The following is a 19,264-nucleotide window of genomic DNA, read 5'->3' on the forward strand; positions in this document are numbered from 1 at the left end:
GCAAAGTAACAAAAAATAAGGAAAAAATACAATCAACTTGTTCGACTGTAGTGTAGATGACATAGATGATAAGCAAAAACACAGAAAGAACCCTATTGGTTTACTCTAAAGTACCTTCAATGATAACCTAGTTGGTTACAACTAATATAACACCCAAGAAAAAAATTAATGCGACAGTTGAAAATTAAATGTGGGGATTAAGACCTGTTGAGTTTTATGGTTTGCCTAAAAAAATTATGAGCAACACTATAAAAAAACGTAAGTTATTGTACACTCAGACTTTAGAGGAGCCTTTAAAAAACTGCCACAAGCATACTCGAGAAGCTCACCTTCCATAAAGCTCCAAAAACACAAGAAAAGCATAGGACATTAAATATAAAAACAAAACTGGGCCACCTCCCACAGAAGGGATTAAAATTGGGATCATCATCATCAAAGTTCTGCAACGCGATCCACATCACACCAAAGTTTACAGATTTGAAGAATCACTAGAGGAGCAGAAATGTTTTCACTATTTAACATCAGTTGAAGAACAATAACCCACATGCTCTAATGCTAATGAAGTGTTCATGATAACCAAATATACACCGGATTAAACTATCTCAACCAAATCTCACTAATAGGCAGCAATCCATGGCCCCCAAAATCACTTTCCAGAAATGAAAAAAAAAACAAGGATGGCAGAGACCTTCACTACTACAGACTGCAAAAACCGTGAAAATATCTTTACCAGCGCAAACCATTACACCAGCAAAACCAAACCTGCTCAAACTAGTAACCACAAGCACAGACTACTTGATTATAAAAAGGACTACAGCAGAAGTTTTACACAATGAACAAACAACACATAGCTACCTATTATCTGCAACTGTACAATTTTACATCTTTAAAAAAGTTATGGGGGAAGGATTGAGCATATTTATATTGCCCTTAGTTAACAGGAGCGTGCACTCAAATTTTATTGTTTTCTATCTTGTGTATAAAAACAAAATCTTTATACTGCTTTTGTTGGAAACATTTGACAAAGATTTATATTTCGTAAAAAAAGGCTCAGTCCTATCTATAAAAATGCCAAAAATTCGATGTCAATAAAAATAAGATCATTTTCTTCTTTATAGCACGTGTTTTGGTTTAACTGCCGCTAGTGATAACTATGAAATAATTTATAGCAACATTTTAGGTCAGAGATCACTGGAGTCACATAATTCAAACACACACACAACACAACACGCAATAATTTTTCAACAAAACAATTTCTTTACGACTACATTCTATATTACAGTGCAAAATTAATAAAAGTCATGCAAATACTTGTTAATAAAATCAACTAAAATTATTTCATATGTTTTTGCAAAATTTTTGACACACATATCAACTGCCTGTTTTTGTCTTACAAAATGAACAATTCATTTCTTCAAATGGACAGTAATATCAAATATACATACTTCCATACAACAATAAATCATTGACTAATAATGTAACTAGCCCACTCTTGTTATTCCTGCTGTGCAAATTTTTGAGCATCATCATCATTCATTTCTTTAGAATACGTTAATTTTCAATTTTTAAATTTGCACAGTAAAACTTAATAAGTGAACTGGCTACACTACATTAAATGACGACAAATATAAAGAAACATATAAAAACCATAGAAAATTTCGAATAAAAACCAATTGAAAAATCCTTAAAAAATTAACTTCCTGAGAAAAACATTCAAAGTGTCGTATACTTCTCATCGTTGTAGATTGACGTTACTTTCACATATTGATGTTACTGTAGTCTAGACATACTATTTATATGAAACAAAGTAGACATGAAACTGTCACTCTAGGTTGAGGCATCGAAAAAAATGCTGAACGATAGCCCATTGGCTACAAAACCATTGTAATAATGGACATTCTTCTATTCTCTCTCACAAATGTTCAGTCACTTTAATTGTTTACATTTTTCAACATTCGAAATTTCCTTGAGAACGGTTGCGTGGATGAGAACAATTCATTTTTTCATTTTCAGGTTTTAAAAGTGTTGTCAACAAAGTCAATAACCAATATCACAGTAAAATCACAGAGCCTTTGTCTTCCAATTCTGCTCGCAGATGAAACTTCGTGGTTTGAGAAAAATAGAAAATTATGCCACCAAGTGCTTTAGTAGATAAATTAGTCATTCCTTTAGTTTGAATTTAGACAGTGAAAATTTTCAATAAGCTATAAATTAATACATATCAAATCTCGTTAGACATCCATTTCCAGTATGCTCACTGATCTTTGAGTGAATAATGTTCTTTTAATTGTTTAACTCTTTTTAATACAAATACACTTTAATTAAGTTCATGGGCTTTGCTTGTCCAACAATACTAAGTTTTCTTTTGTCGCAGCCAATAAGTGATACGATTGATTCACAAAGCACAGGTGTTCACAAAGCAAAAATTCTTGATTTAAAATTTCTCTGTAAAAGTCATATATGTATCCTCGAACATCCTTTCACATGCAGCACTGTAGCGTTTGTTCTTTCTTTATATTTGCAAAACTCTTTATAGCTTTTGTTAACTTTTCTCGTTTGTAAAACAACACATAGTTTGTTGCGTTTAGAATCAATGGGCACTTGTTTATCAAAAAATTGAATGTCCATTATGAAGTCGATTTCTATTGTACAGTTTACTTTTTCACATGTTTCTTCACATTTAGTGGTGCAGGTGGTTTGGTTTACTATATAATTGCTTTAATATTTCTCGTTAAAATTTACTTGAGCATTCATACTAGTCAACGTTTTGTAGTAAAAGGCAGTGTAATCTACAGAATGAACAAGAGTGAATTTAAATTTACTTAGACAGTAATGTCATGGATAAGAGCCTCTCTAACTATAATTTTTAACAATACAAACTTTCCTAACCGCATATGCATGAGCTTGGCTTTCAAAAAATGCTCTACGTTCTTCAAAATAAATCCAGTCAAGATCTTTCCAAGACACAATACACTGCGCTGCCCATGCTTATTGTTAAATTTATATATAATTGACACTCTCAATTGTGCAAGAATTGAATACGTTCGTGCTGACCTTTGCCAAACTTAGCCCAAAACCTTATAACAGTAATCGAACAAATATCACTATTTTAGTCATTTATACAACATATTCGTCGACATATTCTTTTACAAACATTTAGACCAATTCGGGCTGTGAGTTTGTTGAAGAATATATCGAAGTTTATTGTTTTGAACCTTATATGGAATAAGTCTTTTTATGGTTTTTTTCGTTTGGTAACAATTATTGACTGAGACTAAAGAGAACAGTTATATCACTTAATGATTGAGACAGAATGAAACAAAACACATTGTGTCTCATTATTTGAATCAATTAGTGTTTCGTTGTTTGCCAATTTTCAAACAAAAAAAATGACAACAACGTGAATAAACGTTTCCATTGGCTAACATCTTCATGTCCTCCTCACATTATCTTATAATTTGATCACAGTTATGTAATAAAAATGTTCAATAGTAACAATTGACTGTCATTGTGTTGCTATAGAATAAGAATTCCTTTTACATAATACAGCATATGTTAATTTTAATCAAAAATGAAAACAATCAAAAAAGCATATATAGCTATAAAATTTTGGTTGTGACATGTAGCTAATGAGATGAAATCGCAGTTATTGTAAAAAAATAGCATAATCGTTCCTAATGAAAAAAATGGCATGAAATCGTGATCACCAGAAAAAATGAAATGAAATTGCAGTAACTGAAAAAATGATGTTTGAAAAAAATTACATCCATGCATGCATGGGTTTTCTTGGCCATCATAGAAACATGTTCATGGAATAAGAACAATATTTCATCATCGATGGAAAAAACTGAAAAATATTGCGTTGAATGATCCATATTATTTTCGAGGTAAGTTGATTTTTAATCCATCAGCCAAGACGTTATTATCACGAAAGAAGAAATAAACATGTTTGCTTTTGCGGCAGAAATGTGTATACACGCTGACAAATGAAAAATCGTGACGGCAACACTCTCTCTCATTTCTAGTATCAATCAACCATAAGGTATCGGTACCTTCATGTATTATGTATCTACTATCTAGAAACGCAATGTTACCGTCAACTTTATCCCCTGTAACGATATAAATAATTTGTTTGTCTTTGACGTCATATACGTGTAGAAAATGGTAGTACCGTAACACCATCAACTTATCTGCCAATGGGGAAAATTCAGCGTAATCAACACTTCTTATTTGATGCTGAAAAATGTCTTCCCAACCATCTACAAGATTTTCTCCACACCACAAAGAGTAAGTTTTTTTATTCTCAACATAGACTTGTGCAAACACGTGAAACTTAACGCTACATGCTAATACCGACACATGAGTTTCAAAATTTAGTGCAAATTCTTCTCGCTTGTTTTCGATATTAAAAAACACAACAGAGTCAGCTGTCTGACAAGCAATTAATACATCACTCACACTCAAAATTTTCATGGTTTTTTTCAGTTCATCAAAACTGTACAGCAAATTTGTCAAGTCATTACTCCAAAGCTCTGGAATATCATATTCTCTATGCAAAATTACTGCATTTTTTACGGCTAACATGTCCTTAAGAAGGCATTTCCTTACAAAAGTGTCACCCGTATTCAGATTTTTAATGATCAAATTTGATTTTCCTTGACTTCTTTCTTCAAAGTCATTAAACTGATATAGAAAATTGCCATTCGTGCAAATTTCACTGCCATATTTAACATCAGTTGTTAAGTGTGTGCGCGTTACTAAAAATACATAACGGTAGAATTTTTTGCCAAACACGAGAACATTGTCGTCATTTAACAAACAAAAAAAATGTTTTTCGTATTTGTGGGGGAAAAAATAATTTGGAATGATGTTATCAAAAGGATCAAGAGGATACAAATAATCATACACGCTCTTACCAGAAAAATTAGTAAGTTTTTCACCATTGGGATTTACAATGAATAATTCCTTACCAGACTTACAGCACCAAGAGTTATCACCTATACTGGACATTATATAAAGACCAGCAGGCATGTTATGTGAGAAAACGAATGTCTCATAACCTTTCGATAAATCGTATATACGAAACACCACCCTCTTCTCTTCCCCCTCCTCCTCCTCCTTCTCCTCAGTAAGACCCAGAATACTTTCGGATTTGCTAAAACAGAGCGAAGTTACGTTATTGTGCAATGTGAAAGCTTGCTTCTTCTCACCTTTCTCAACGTCCCATACGGTCAAAATATCTTTGTAACTAGTGACCATTGTGTCCTTATCCTTAGAAAAACATTTGTTGGTAAAGAACTTAGAAGTAGAATCATCACAATGGAACGGACTGGGGCATATTTTCCCTTTAATATTCATTACATTGTCTAGTTGAGAAGCAAAAATTAAATTTTCAAATGGATGAAAGACTACACAACACCTGATGTTTTCTGCTTCCTTTAACTGACTTCTCATGTTTTTTATCCATAAGCACTTGTTTGTCCTCAACGAAAAAAGTTGTACAACGTTTGTGCGATACCCACAAACGACGTAATCATGTTTGCGAGAAACATCTAGCGATTCTAGTTTTCTTTCTAGTCGAAAAAGCCGAGCTTTGACAAAACCTGTCTCGAAGTTCTCGATATATGGGAGATCCTTGAAACGTTTTTTAAGCAAATTGGAAGCCTGCGACGCAAGACCATTAACATTATCGAGAACATTTTGTAAAAATTCCTCTTTGTCATCACAACTACACTGCCATGTAAGAACAACGTAAATGTCATTAAATAATGGTCGAGTTTCCTTAGGAAGATGAAAATATACGTCATGCTCATTAATTAAGAAATAATTTTCCAAAGTAAGATCTGCATCAATCCAAACAGAGGCAAATAAAATTTTTAAGTCTATGAGATACTTACAAACATTTTTAACCAAATCATTGTTATCGGAAATTTTCAGCGCGTGATGCAACCAATACTTGACTGAATACCTCACTGTCACATGCTTAATTACGTCATAGTTTACACCTTCAGCTTTGAGATTATCCAAAGTTTTTAAACAAAATTGTAAAACAAGTCGATGACCACAAAAAGTTTTTACTGAGTAATCATGTTTTCGATCATCCAACAACCAATCTTTTAAGGATTTGTGAAAAAACGAAACACATTCTTCTTCATTGGTAACAAACAGACAAGAGATAATTTTTCTAACCCCAAGTGATTCGCGACTAGAATTCAAACAAAGAACGTCATCGATCATTTCCCAAGGAAGAGGTTCTTTAGCAACAGCCAGAGCATTTAAAATTGACTGAAACTTTTTGTTACTGATATCAAACGAATAGAATAATTCCTCACTTAATCTTATTAAGCAAATTTCGTAATATTCACTGAGATCTTTTGATATGGAACCTTTCAACAAATCCAGATTTTTAACTTCGCTGCTAAGAAGTGATGCAAGCAACATAAGTCCGTCAGCTTTTTCTACCAAAATATCTTTCAAATTAGAAAGGCTGTCGGAAATCAAAAATTTAATATCCTCTAAATTGCGATCATCGCTACAATTAATGAATAGTGGATTTAATTTTTCGAACTTATTCAAAGCAACTTCGTTAGGTCTGGTTGTAATTACAAAGCGAAAACAATGCGGAAGTTTATGCAAGTGATTAGCAATCAAATTAGCAAGGTCATCCCTTTCTGGATAACCACATTCATCAAGAGCATCAAGCACAACTAACATTCGATGGGGAGCTTCTGAGATATTACAAAACAACTCAGTAAAAAGAAGGGAAAATAATCCTTCAACATTCATGTTATTCAAAGGCTGAGAGAGTTTACCTGAAAGTTTTTTCACAAGAAGTTGTTTGTAAGCAGGAAATTTACGACTAACTTGCATCGCTAAAGATTGAAGAAGTACATTGGCTTTGTTGTAACGACTGTTGTTGTGTTGAAAGAAATGAACTGCAGTCAAGTATTGTGGATAACGTTTACATAAAGTAGCTGCAATTACAGACTTACCCATACCAGCAACAGCAGAAATAACAAATGCACGATTTTGCGAAGTATCGTCTTTAAACCAATCTAAAAACTCTTTAAAAACCCATTCCCGTGTTCCAAGCAAATATTTTTCATAATGATGTTCAATTTCGCTTTCAATGTTACAGCTAACAAGGTTTTTTGTCAAAATATCTTCTTCTGGACCTAAGTGAGGGTGATGTCGTATTTCATCTACTTCGTCTTTCATTACTGTGACAAAATCTTTTACCTGTTGTAAATCTTTCTCGACACCCTCCACTGTTCTCTTAATACCTCTCTGATCATTTTTAATATCAGTTAAATCGCTCTTTAATCTATCCCATTCTCTCAAAATTCTTTCACGTTCTTCATTACCAAAGAACTCATTTTTTAATCTATCTATTTCTTCCTGTCTTATTCCTAAACGACCTAATGGTTCGCTTATTTCCAGCCATAAATTTTCAAAGTCATCACAGCTTACTGAAGTGCTAGGTAAGTGAGCAAAACGTTCATTACGAAATAACCTGATACGGGTAATATCTGCTTCAGTTGAATAATCAGTGGGGTCATTTACTGACGTCCATATTGGATCACGAGGTGGTTTTAAACCACAAATATTACGCAGGAGAATACAGAGTAAAGTAATGTCAAACTTATTTTCATTTGGTGATATTAGAGGACCAGGATACAGTTGATCCCATTGATGTTGATGGATTTGTCTATTCTTTAGATTTGAAAGTAGTTGCGCATTCTCGGGATCATTTAAAGCATCATATAAATCAATACCTGACAGTTGTTTCCTCAATGTTGTTCTTAAAGCTTTTCCACCAACATCAACAATTAATCTCATCAACTTAAAACCATTAGTTTTCTTGTCTGAGCTCAAGACAGACATAATGTTGCTCCCTGCAGAAAACAAAAGTAGGTAAGACTTTCATGGTACAAACTCATTGTGATTATAAAGGAAAACCTGCGGCATGTTACATGAAGAGAGAATAGTTTTATCCATCAGATGGCAAATTGTTTTGAACTTTTACAAAATCTCCTAAATGGTAATAATATGTCATTTGAACTAAGGAATCATTGAAATTAAATGTTGCTTCTAACAGTACACACTTTTTTTACCCTAAGGAGAATATAAACACCTTTTCTAAAGGTTAAAAATTTTACTATCGGACGAATAATGCTATCCAGGCTTCGTGCAAAAGTCCTAAGATGTAAAAGGTACATAAAAAATAAGTACGAGTGTGTACATGCGGGTAGCCTTGACCAGAGTTACAGTACATGGAACAAACAGTAGTCAGTAGTCCAACTGCTTAGTGTTGTATTTTACATGAAATTAAGTGAAGTCCCAAGGCCATTCCCAAGGTCAAGTGTAAAGGTCATTCCGTAATAATAACATATAAAAAATAACAAAAAATATTTTCATGTCAAAATGCCACAAAATGAAATCATTCTTTCCTTTGGCACTTCTCTTTGGTACAAAACGTTCTTTGTGCTCATGTATAATAAAAATGCCCAGTAATTATCATTATATTTCTTTTTTATTGCTCTCCTACGCTCAGTGCATGTTATGTGTGCTGGTGTTCACGTGCTAATATCGTGCATAGGAAGCTTGCAAAAAACAATAACTGCCATGTCCTTATAAATCTCATAAATTTCAACGATAGAACGATAAGTTCTTTACCATTTTGAATTAAAACGATTTTTTTAAATGAATATTATATCTTATTTGTCTAACAATGGTGTGGTGAAAAGATATATGAAATCGGTTTGTTGTGTTGCACGAATATTTGCTTATTGATAGGACTTATGTTGCCGATGATTCTGCTTCAATTTAAATTTTTATGTTTATTGTTAAAATGAGGAGGCATTGCACATGGTACATATATCATTGCTGATGTAGTTATTTTTTTATGGCCATAATATATTTAAATTCTTCGTCCTTTTTGACGATCTGTCAAATCTAAATAGTCGTCATTACTAATTAAAATATAAAGAGAACTATATCCTGTCTGCTTTACATTTTTCTCACCAAAAAACAGAACACAGGGTGAGAGATAAACAACGTGATATACGAATAAAATATCGAACAAAATACAAGCACAGACTGCACAGTGTAGCTATCAAGTTTCAAGCATTGACTATACTAGACAAAACAATTCTATTCGTTATCGTTCGCATTTGCGACTATGAATGAAGACAGAGCCGAAGATATCACGACAAACAGACAGACATTGCCTCACTCAGACACTTTTTCATTATTGCCACCAAAATTTTTTTAGCAATATCAAATCTTTCTATGATTTTAAGCCTTTCTGAGAAAAAATTGAGAAATTCGGTCAAATCAACAAGCTTTTATGGCATCTTGAGGTTGTGTATTATTGGCCCAACGCCGTCGTTTTCTATAATACAAAAGGAACTGGCACTAGAAGGTATTTTGACGTCATCCAATATAGTCAGCATTCGGGCATATTTAGCTTATATTAAACATATACGTTCTTTTGCGCTGTTTAATTATAACATTCGAGAAAATTATGTCTTGAGAAAAAAGCGATAAATCAAAATCAGAATTGAGTGTTCAGTCAGATAATTCTGACAAAAATTTTATTCCGGGATACGTGACAGAAATTCTAATCTTATCTTTTTGAAGCCCTGGAAAATTAGCGTTCTTTTGATTCGGAAAACTACTAAGCTGACGCTCCAAATCCTCTGATTCTAATCGAGCCGAACAAAGTGTTGAAGCACTGGAAGGCTCAAACACGCGCTTTGCTCTAAAACACAGATATTCCGTCTTCGCATGGTCTCGGGCCTTTTATTATTATAAGGCATAGTGTGAAGACTCATACGAGAGCAAAGGCTTGACTCATTCGCACAATTGGCTGCAACGCAAATATTTACCTTTTTTCTGCTTTTACTTGTGCAAAGACAATGCTTTTAGGCGCTTATAGACTTAAGTTGTGCCTCAGCCAGCATTGACTTGTTAGCAATTGAATACACGACTCGTGTAACACGTGTACCTTGGATGACGTCAGAAAATTAGCTAGTTTCAGACTCCTCATTATCACGGACATGGTTCACAAGAATATACGATTTTAGTGAATTTAACGGTTTTATAAAAATCAAATGATTTGACCAAATTCAAAATGTTTCCCTCAACGAGGCTTAAAATCATCGACAGATTTGGTATTGCTAAAAAAAATTTTTGTTGGAAGGGACACTTTACGACTAACAATGTAAAATGTCTATTATTTTTAACAGTAAAAGAATATAAAAACGTACATAGAAGGACTAAACATTTTATCAGTCTGGCTATCATTGATCCAGGGGCGGATCTAGAGTATGTCAAATCCGTCATAGAGACATCCGCGAGACTGATGTTTGAAATTCAAAAATTGCCTATTCATATTAATTAAAAATTCATTAATTATTCTTACTTTCTTATCGCATTTACTTCGTGATAAAAATCCAGCTTTATTTATTATTGAAAATTAATGACTAATCCAATGAATATCTCGTTGGTAACCAGATCAGTTGAATTTTAATTGACCTGGAATAACCGACTGATAAGCGGGGTGGCTTGACTGGTTCGACAGATAAAGGAGTCTATGAACGCCAAAACGCTTGTTTTATTGGTCAATGGCCAGATCAGTGGACAGTCTGGAATGGTCTCGACTGATAATAGGGGTGGCCGGACGTATAAGGGAGTCCAATTGCTATCTTACAATTGGTTCATTTGAGTTTTTGTTTTATTGTGATTGGTTTGACGGATTTCGACTGATAGCCAACTGAACTAACATAGTCAAGCTCACTGTCTGAATTGAATGTTTGATCGTTTCATAGTAATTTTTATAAGCATGATAGAAACTAAACTAGAATCAGATGGAATTTATCGAAATCTTTTACAAATTCATATATTGACATGAATGCTGCTGTCCAAACTGTGAATTTTTTCAAGAGGATGAAAAATTTATGGATAAATTGTAAATTCTTGGCAAAGACGATCTCGCGAGCGACATATCAGTCATTGATGTTCAAAAGAAAGCCAACATTCTTTTGAGTTTTATCAGCAGAAATTTACATCCAAAAGCGTAAGTAAAGGACAAGTGAAGTATATGCATGAATGTAATATATCAAAGTCAATTTAAGCGAGTGTGTGATGCGATTTATGTCAATATGGCGTTTGGTAAGCAGATTGATGCTTCTAAAATTGTTGTTGACGAAGGACTTTTAGCTATGATTTCTTTAGTGCTTGGGGAATCGTGGCCGCTATATAGCAGCGAAATCCTACATTCCTGCAAATATATTTCAATGGACAAAAAATCTGTAGCCATAAGGCGCATACTATTATTTACTTTATCATAAACAAATGTTTGGGGCTTTTAAGTTTATGATCATTGATCATTCAATCATTGGACAGTTATACTACATATTGTTTAAGATTTGAGAAAACTAACATTGATTACATGAGAAGCTGTTTACTATAACCTGTGATTTTGAGTCTTCTGATCCATGAAGCTTTTTATTTTGACAATTTGACTGAAATGGTATTAAACCTGAGTATTTCACATACATGAAATGTTGTCCCATGTCACATATTGTCCCCTTTTCTAACTGAACACCTCATGTAGAGATGCAAAGGTGTGTTAATCTATGGCTCATACCAGATTGTTTGCCATAAATTCCAAAAGGGCTATTGATGTATGAAAAGCATTTTCTATAAAGTAAAAATGTCTTTCTATGTACGCAGATAAACCTTGAAATTTGGCAAAACAGCAAAGTATTTTTCATGATCACTAGGTAATTTTTCTGATGATCATTATAATTTCTAAACTAAACTATTTCAGATTTACATTTAAATGAGCTTTGATCTTATGAAAAGATATTTATCATAACCAGTAAGCATGACACATGAACCAATTTTAACATTCATGTAATTATATAATTAAAGATATGTTGGTTACATTCTGTTTGTATTTGCAAATACAATGCTACTAGTGATTGCTATATAGCACACCTTGCATATACTTACAGGAGATAATAGTCTAGTGAAATGCCTAATAAACATTTATGGCATTAAGCTGTCCTTAACTGCAAATTTTCACTCTGATAATTTTTGCTTAATCTTTGGCAGAAAAAAATTTTGAGTTTTTTCTCAAAAGGTGAATTTGCTGGCACTGATGTGGAGATTTGTAAAGGGTTACAATAAACTTGCATAATTTGAAGTCTGAGCTTTTCTACTTTCAGTACCAAATTTCTAACTTAACTCATTACATAGAGGTTTGAATGGGGGTCTCTAGGGGGGTCTATGCCTGACAACTTGGTAGAAATTTTTAAAGACTATATCTGTTTTTGAATAGCATTATTGTAAAATAAATTTCACGTTCCTAGGCATGCTAATGAGCCATATATTTGGCATGATAATGAGCCTGAATATTTGGCAAAACATTCAAGTTTGTTCACTTCATTTTTTTTTGAAAAAAACGTAAGCAAAATGTGTTGCTTTTACGCATAAACGATGCCCACAAAATACATTTTGTATTTCTCTAAAACGCTGAAAATGGCATTTTCAAGGCTCTGAAATTCAAAATTTCTCAGGGGAGAATGCCTCAGACCCCCCCAGGTGCGAAGCGCCTCCGACGTTTTATGACTGATGTTTGAAAAATCCTAGATCCGCCCCTGGTCAAGAAGTCAACAAAAGTGATGAAAGCAATAAAAATTGTCAACAAAACATTGTAATAAGAAAACCAATGAAAAATTAATGGGCATAATTTTTATGAGAGCTGATCCAAAATTGTGTAAAAGTTGTAAGAATCTGTACGCCTATGACGAAAACCATTTTTCATTGGTTAGATTATTATTCTAAAAAAAATAGGCAAACTACATGAAATAGCTAACAACTGAAGAATAAAAACATATCATATACATAAATTAATATGAGCCCCCACCCAACAATTATTGATCTTCCTGTACATGAATGAATCCAAGTAAATAGATAAACCTGGTAACAAAAATATATTTAAAGTAAATGGTTTGAACCCGGGAGTATCGTTACATGTTTGCAAATGTAGATCGTCCAGGTTGGTATAGGCGATAAACTTGTAATCGCAAGCCAACACATACTGACCGACTACTAGACGAATCATCTTGCAACCCAACATCACACAAAGCCACTTCAATCAAAACATTAACAAGAGGTGTACAAATCATATGCGATTCACTAGACGATCTACACAACGAAAACAACTATCTCATAGATTTGGCAAATTACATAGATTTCAAAACGACAAGTTAACCAGAACAAAATACGAAAAATATATCGATAAATGTTCTGGATAACACAAACATAAATATCTAAACGAACATAAATATCAACAAAACTATCCGACCGTCTAAGCAATAACCAAATTAAACTCGGAACGGAAACAATCGGATCGTGTGAACGGGCCTATATGCATAACAATTGCAGTAATGAGTTTTCAGTGTTATGAATATATTTTAGTGTTAACAGCAGAGAACGTTAATACTTAGAGAACATAATGCACATTCAAGTGTGCATATACAGAAATAAAGAATCCCCGAGAATTTAACATAAACTTTTTCTACGAACATCTACTTCTAAAAGTGCAATTCTCTTTCATTTTACCCGCTACATTTAACCTGCAACTTGAGACATAGGGTCACTTTCTCAGGCAGAAAAACAATGTATAGATAATGTCTTTGCCAGCTCCGCATTTGGCAGGTTGCGCACAAACGTTTGGGAGCGTAGAGGGATCACCACTGCAACGAAACTGAAGGTCTACTCTGCCATAGTATTACCAACTCTCCTTTTTGCATGTGAATCCTGGACTGTTTACCAGAGGCATGCGAGACAGCTGAATCACTTCCACACAACCTGTCTCCGTCGGATATTGAGAATCAAGTGGCAAGACAAGGTGCCAGACACAGATGTCCTCTCTCGATCCAACCAGCCATCCATCTACACCTTGCTGATGAGAGCACAGATCCGATGGGCGGGCCACATTGCTCGCATGCCAGATGAGCGTATACCTAAGCAACTGCTATGGTGGAGAGCTCCAACGCAAAAGATCAGTCGGAGGCCAGAAGAAGCGGTTCAGGACACATTAAAGACCTCACTGAAGTCCTTTAACATCAACACCGCAACATGGGACAAACTTGCAGGGAACCGATCAACCTGGCGCGATCTCATCTTTAAGGGCTGTCAAGCATCAGAAGAAAGGCGGACTGTGGATGCCAAACAGAAACGTGAGCTGCGGAAATCAAGAGCAGCCAGTGCTTCAACATCAGATGCATCTCTGGTTTGCCCTTCGTGTTCAAGAACATTCCGTGCCTAGATTGGACTCATTAGCCACCTCAGAACTCACCGTACCCAATCTTCTAGTACTTGAGTTAACTGGTCAAGGTCATCATCGCTTGCGATGGACGAACAACATATGCTAACTATATTCACATGTAAAATAAATTCTTGAGAAGCATTTTTTGATTGATGTTTTAAAACATTTTGGTTTTACTATCCTTCAATTTGGCACATGGAACAATTTAAACAAAAGCACACCATGCAAAACATTTGCATGATAATTTTGCTAAACACAACCACATAAAAAGAAGTAAATTTTAAAGAAGATCCAGATTTAATCCCCTTATCCGTGTTTTATTCCCACATGCGTGTTTTATCCCCACATCTGTGCTTTATTCCAACCGAAATTGGACTATATACCAGACAGACAATTAATCCTATTAAGTACAGGTTGCTAGTACCGGTCGTTTGAAAGGATAAAATTGATATTTGTGATCGCTTGCGTTCAAATGTGTGAGCTAAAAAATATTTAATACGCTGCGTCCGAATTATAATTTGCCTAACCTTTTGAAGTTAGTAAAGATAAACTTTTTTATTAAGTATCTAGTAATAAATTAATATGAGAAAGCATTGTCTAAATGAGCTTTAAAGGTTCGGAAAGATGTAAATAACTGGGTCATTAAACTGAGGTCAAACTTATAAATATAATACTACCAAAATGTATCTAAATGTAGCTCAGTAAAACCTTTCACTGCTTTCTATTGTATTAAAACAAGGAAATATAAAATAATGAAGCAAAGTAGTGGATTTTTGTGATCCAGCAACTACGAAGGCTTTATTGTTATTCATTCGTTCCTTTGTTGCAATTCTAAATGTACAAAGTAAGCACAAAGGTTGTATGCATAAAAAAATCATATGACAGAGTCAAATATCTAAACATTAAGCTAGTATATTTATGGGTAAAATCAAAGTCACATAAAAATGCCCCTACTTCTTATCAGACGTGTGTAAAAAGCTAAAAAATTATGTGATAGTTATTGCCTCAATCCATGTCAGTAAACTTATTGGTAGTGTTGGTATATAATTCATCGTGAATATCCCACATGATTCAGATATCATTCCTTTTGTAAGTTGTTCTGTTTACCCATTTAATACAATGTTCCTTTTGCTTGGTTAGCAGTTAGATCATTTTAATGTATAATTCTTAATATAAAATGTCTGATTTTGAATTGCCTGTGTATTTTGTAATGGTGAAGGATAAATGTGTATGGGTGAAGGATGAAAGTGGGTAAATGCTCGTCTTTGAAAATTAAGTGTATTGCTACATATTTATGTAGCACCTTATACTGAAAATTACTGAAATCAATTGAATTAGTACAAGACCAAATACATATCAGTTTAAAAATGGCGATCATAATTCATACTTTAATGTTACATCAATCTTTCATCCATGTAAGTTTTGGTACATAAACACATTTAAATAGCGAACGAAAATGAAGAGTGAGTAAGGATCTCTTTCAACAAACAGTATAATAACACATTAATGACATCTATATAGAACATTCTAGTTATATAACTAATTACACATCATTGACTGAAAGCATTTGCCATAGAAATAAAAATACATAAATAAGTACCGCATACAGAGTGCATGATAACATCGAGATTAGTCAAATTCCAAAGGATAAATTCTAAATCTTATAAAGTATCACAAGTTTTAACTCAGGAATAGAGAACAACCTATCTAAGACAGGATTTGAATGACAATGATTAAGACCAAATTTTCGAAACAGTGAATGCATTTTTCCCTTCATTAATCAAAAATTCCATACATGTATATTCTTGCACAAATCAGTTCATATTATAAAAAACCTTTGTTATTGAATAAATCATTGTAAATTATGAGTACGTGGCAAACATTAACTGCACAAAATTATAATTACTTATGATCAATAAAAACACTGTAGATACAACAGTAAAGGATGCAATGAAAGTAAACCTTAAAACTGTTAAACAAACATGATCAAAAGTATAATTTTAAAAGCTTACTGTGTTGCACGAATCAACATTTCACAAAAATAGATTCGTTTGCGTTCTTTCTCTGTGTAAATACATTCTTCCTGTGTTCAACATTTGCTTATTTTACAAATGTTCTTATTTTTAAAATGAATGGTTTGCTTAATACAATTAACAACAATTTGTTAGACACACAGCGATTAGTCAAAAGTGGCGTCGGCAAAAAAGGGAGGTGATAAATGAATACAGCTTATTCTCAATAGTTAGAAAGTTGGTATATCAATTTAGGTGAGATTTCTCATGCATGTTTAGTCATACTTTATCGAGATGCTGCTTTAGCTAATTTGTTATGTCGGTAATGTAGCTTTATTTTTAGAAAAATTACCTTCGTTTTAGAAATAAGACAACCGTGTGAACAAAGTATGCTTCCTTTTGTTCCTTACATGTCAGATACTCAACAAACGGATGAGAGATTTAATATAAACAACGCGACCACATACATATCAGTTTAAAAATGGTGATCATAATTCATACCTTATTGTTACATCATCTTTTATCCATGTAAGTTTTGTTACATAAACACATTTAATTAGCGAACGAAAATGAAGAGTGAGTCAGGATCTCCTTCGACACACAGTATAATAAAACATTAATGACATCTATATAGAACATTCTAGTTATATAACTAAGTATACATCACTGACTAAAAACAATTGTTATAGAAATAAAAATACATAAATAAGAACCTCATGCAGATTACATAATAACATTGAGATTAGTCAAATTCCAAACGACTACTGCTAAATTTTATAAAGTTTCACAAGTTTTAACTCAGGAATAAAGAATCACCTATCTAAGACGGGATTTGAATGCCAATGGTTAACTCACGATTTTCAAAACTGTGAAGGGATTTTTTCCCTTCATTAATGAAGAATTCCATACATGTATATTCTTGCATTAGTCAGTTCATATTATAAAAAACCTTTGTTATTGAATAAAGCATTGTAAATTATGAATACGCGGCAAACATCAACTGCACGCAATTATTTTTATGTATGATAAATGAAGAGAGTGCAGATACAACAGTAAGTTGTAATTAAAGTATATATTAAAACTGTTAAACAAACATGATCAAAAGTAAAATTTTAAAAGCTCACTGTGTTACATGAATCCACATTTCATAAAAATAGATTCGGTTGTGTTCTTTCTCTGTGTAAATACATTTTTCCTAAGTTTAACATTTGCTTATTTTACAAATGTTCTAACTTTAAAAATGAATTGTTTTCTCAATACAAATAACAACATTTTGTTAGACACACAGGGATTAGTCAAAAGTGGCGTCGGCAAAAAACGGAGGTGATGCATGCTTGGACATGCTATCCCCCCCTACATAAATTTTCACAGATTCCCATTTTTTCCATGGACAAGTATGCTATTTAACCTCTCCATTACCTTTGAACAAGTTTTGCTTTCCTTTACAATGCAGCTTATTGTCAATAGTTACAAAGTAAATGGTTTGAACCCGGGAGTATCGTTGCATGTTTGTAAATGTCGATCGTCCGGGTTGGTATAGTCATGAGAAGGAATGTTTTTGCTGTTGTTGACTGACATTTCGACAACCTTAGCGGTAGTAATAAAGTAAATGGTTTGAACCCGGGAGTATCATTATATGTTTGTAAATGATGATCGTCCAGGTTAATAAAGTCCAGAGAAGGACTGTTTTTGTTGTTGTTGACTGACGTTTCAACAATCTTAGCGGTAGTCATCTTCAGAGTCAAATTCTAAGTTTATTGACTCTGAAGATGACTACCAGTTGAAACGTCATCAACAACAACAAATCAAGTAAACCTGGACGATCATCATTTACCTAAACAATAGTCATCTTCAGAGTCAAATGAGGAATAAACGTCAGGTTAGCCGTATTTATTATCTGGTTCTTACGTCACTGTATTGTGTGTACAGGAAATGTGTATTGTCGTTGTGAATTAGTGTGAAGTGAAATATTTTTATTTTTAGTTGTGATGTGTGATTTAGTTGAGATGTTTTTATTTGTAATGTGTGGTTGTCAATTGTCCACATAAAATCTACCAAAGATGTCAAAGAAAACTGAACTCTTCCTTCTCTCGACTGTTTGGTAAAACATGGCAATCAAAAACTACGAACAACAGTTTATCGCAAGCACACACATACTGACTGACTATTAGACCAATCATCTTACAACCCTACATCATACAAAGCTACCACAATCAGAACATTAAGAAGACGTGCACAAATCATATGTGATTCACCGGACGCTCTACACAACGAAAACAACTATCTCAAACGTGTTTTTGACAAAAACAACTATAACTCTGACGTTATCAAACGCAACACTTACAAACCCAACGAACCCAACGAAACGAACAACTCAGTGACAACAGCAATGATACCTGACATCAAAGGTACGTCTGAGACTATCTTGCCTATCTTACGACCATACAGAATACGTGTCGCACATAAACCAATCACAACGTTACGGCAAGTACTAACGAACACAAAGGACAAAGAGCAACACAACGAACGTCAAGGTACAGTTTACAAAATAAACTGCTCAGACTGCCACGCCTCCTATATCGGCGAAAATGGCAGGAACTTAAACATAAGACTTACTGAACACAAACGAGGTACTAAGAAACAGGACAAAACTAATCACATTGCCGAACATCACCGAATCACAAAGCACAACATTGACTGGGACTCGGCAAAATGCATTACTTACAGTACTGACTATAGACAACGGCTTACATTAGAAAGTTAGTATACCAACTTGAAACAAACCCCCCTGAACAGATCACAGCAATTACCGGCACCATACAAACGACTTATTCACAATACATACAAACGATCAACTAAAAATATTACACTTCACACTAATTCACAATGACAATACACATTTCCTGTA

General features: G+C 33.7%; 1 protein-coding gene and 1 long non-coding RNA gene across 12 annotated transcripts in view; both read right to left on the reverse strand.

Annotated features, from left to right (window-relative positions):
• Positions 1–19,264, reverse strand: part of LOC124451455 — a 100,159-nt gene that overhangs the window by 62,356 nt on the left and 18,539 nt on the right. For 3 of the 10 annotated variants that reach the window (XM_047002068.1, XM_047002069.1, XM_047002071.1), the window contains one exon: positions 1,238–7,895. In XM_047002068.1, the coding sequence (XP_046858024.1) occupies positions 3,877–7,884 (4,008 nt within the window). In that variant the 5' untranslated portion in view covers positions 7,885–7,895 and the 3' untranslated portion in view covers positions 1,238–3,876. Of the gene's footprint in view, positions 7,896–13,116; positions 14,029–15,731; positions 15,967–16,708; positions 16,827–16,857; positions 16,905–19,233; positions 19,259–19,264 lie in introns of those variants that run through there. The other 7 variants (XM_047002067.1, XM_047002072.1, XM_047002075.1 and 4 more) reach the window with 7 other exon arrangements.
• LOC124451472 overlaps positions 1–19,264 on the reverse strand; it is a 48,126-nt gene that overhangs the window by 8,893 nt on the left and 19,969 nt on the right. The window lies entirely within an intron of this gene.

The sequence above is a fragment of the Xenia sp. Carnegie-2017 genome, unplaced genomic scaffold (genome assembly GCF_021976095.1).
Source record: "Xenia sp. Carnegie-2017 unplaced genomic scaffold, XeniaSp_v1 HiC_scaffold_24, whole genome shotgun sequence".
Classification (NCBI taxonomy): domain Eukaryota; kingdom Metazoa; phylum Cnidaria; class Anthozoa; order Malacalcyonacea; family Xeniidae; genus Xenia; species Xenia sp. Carnegie-2017.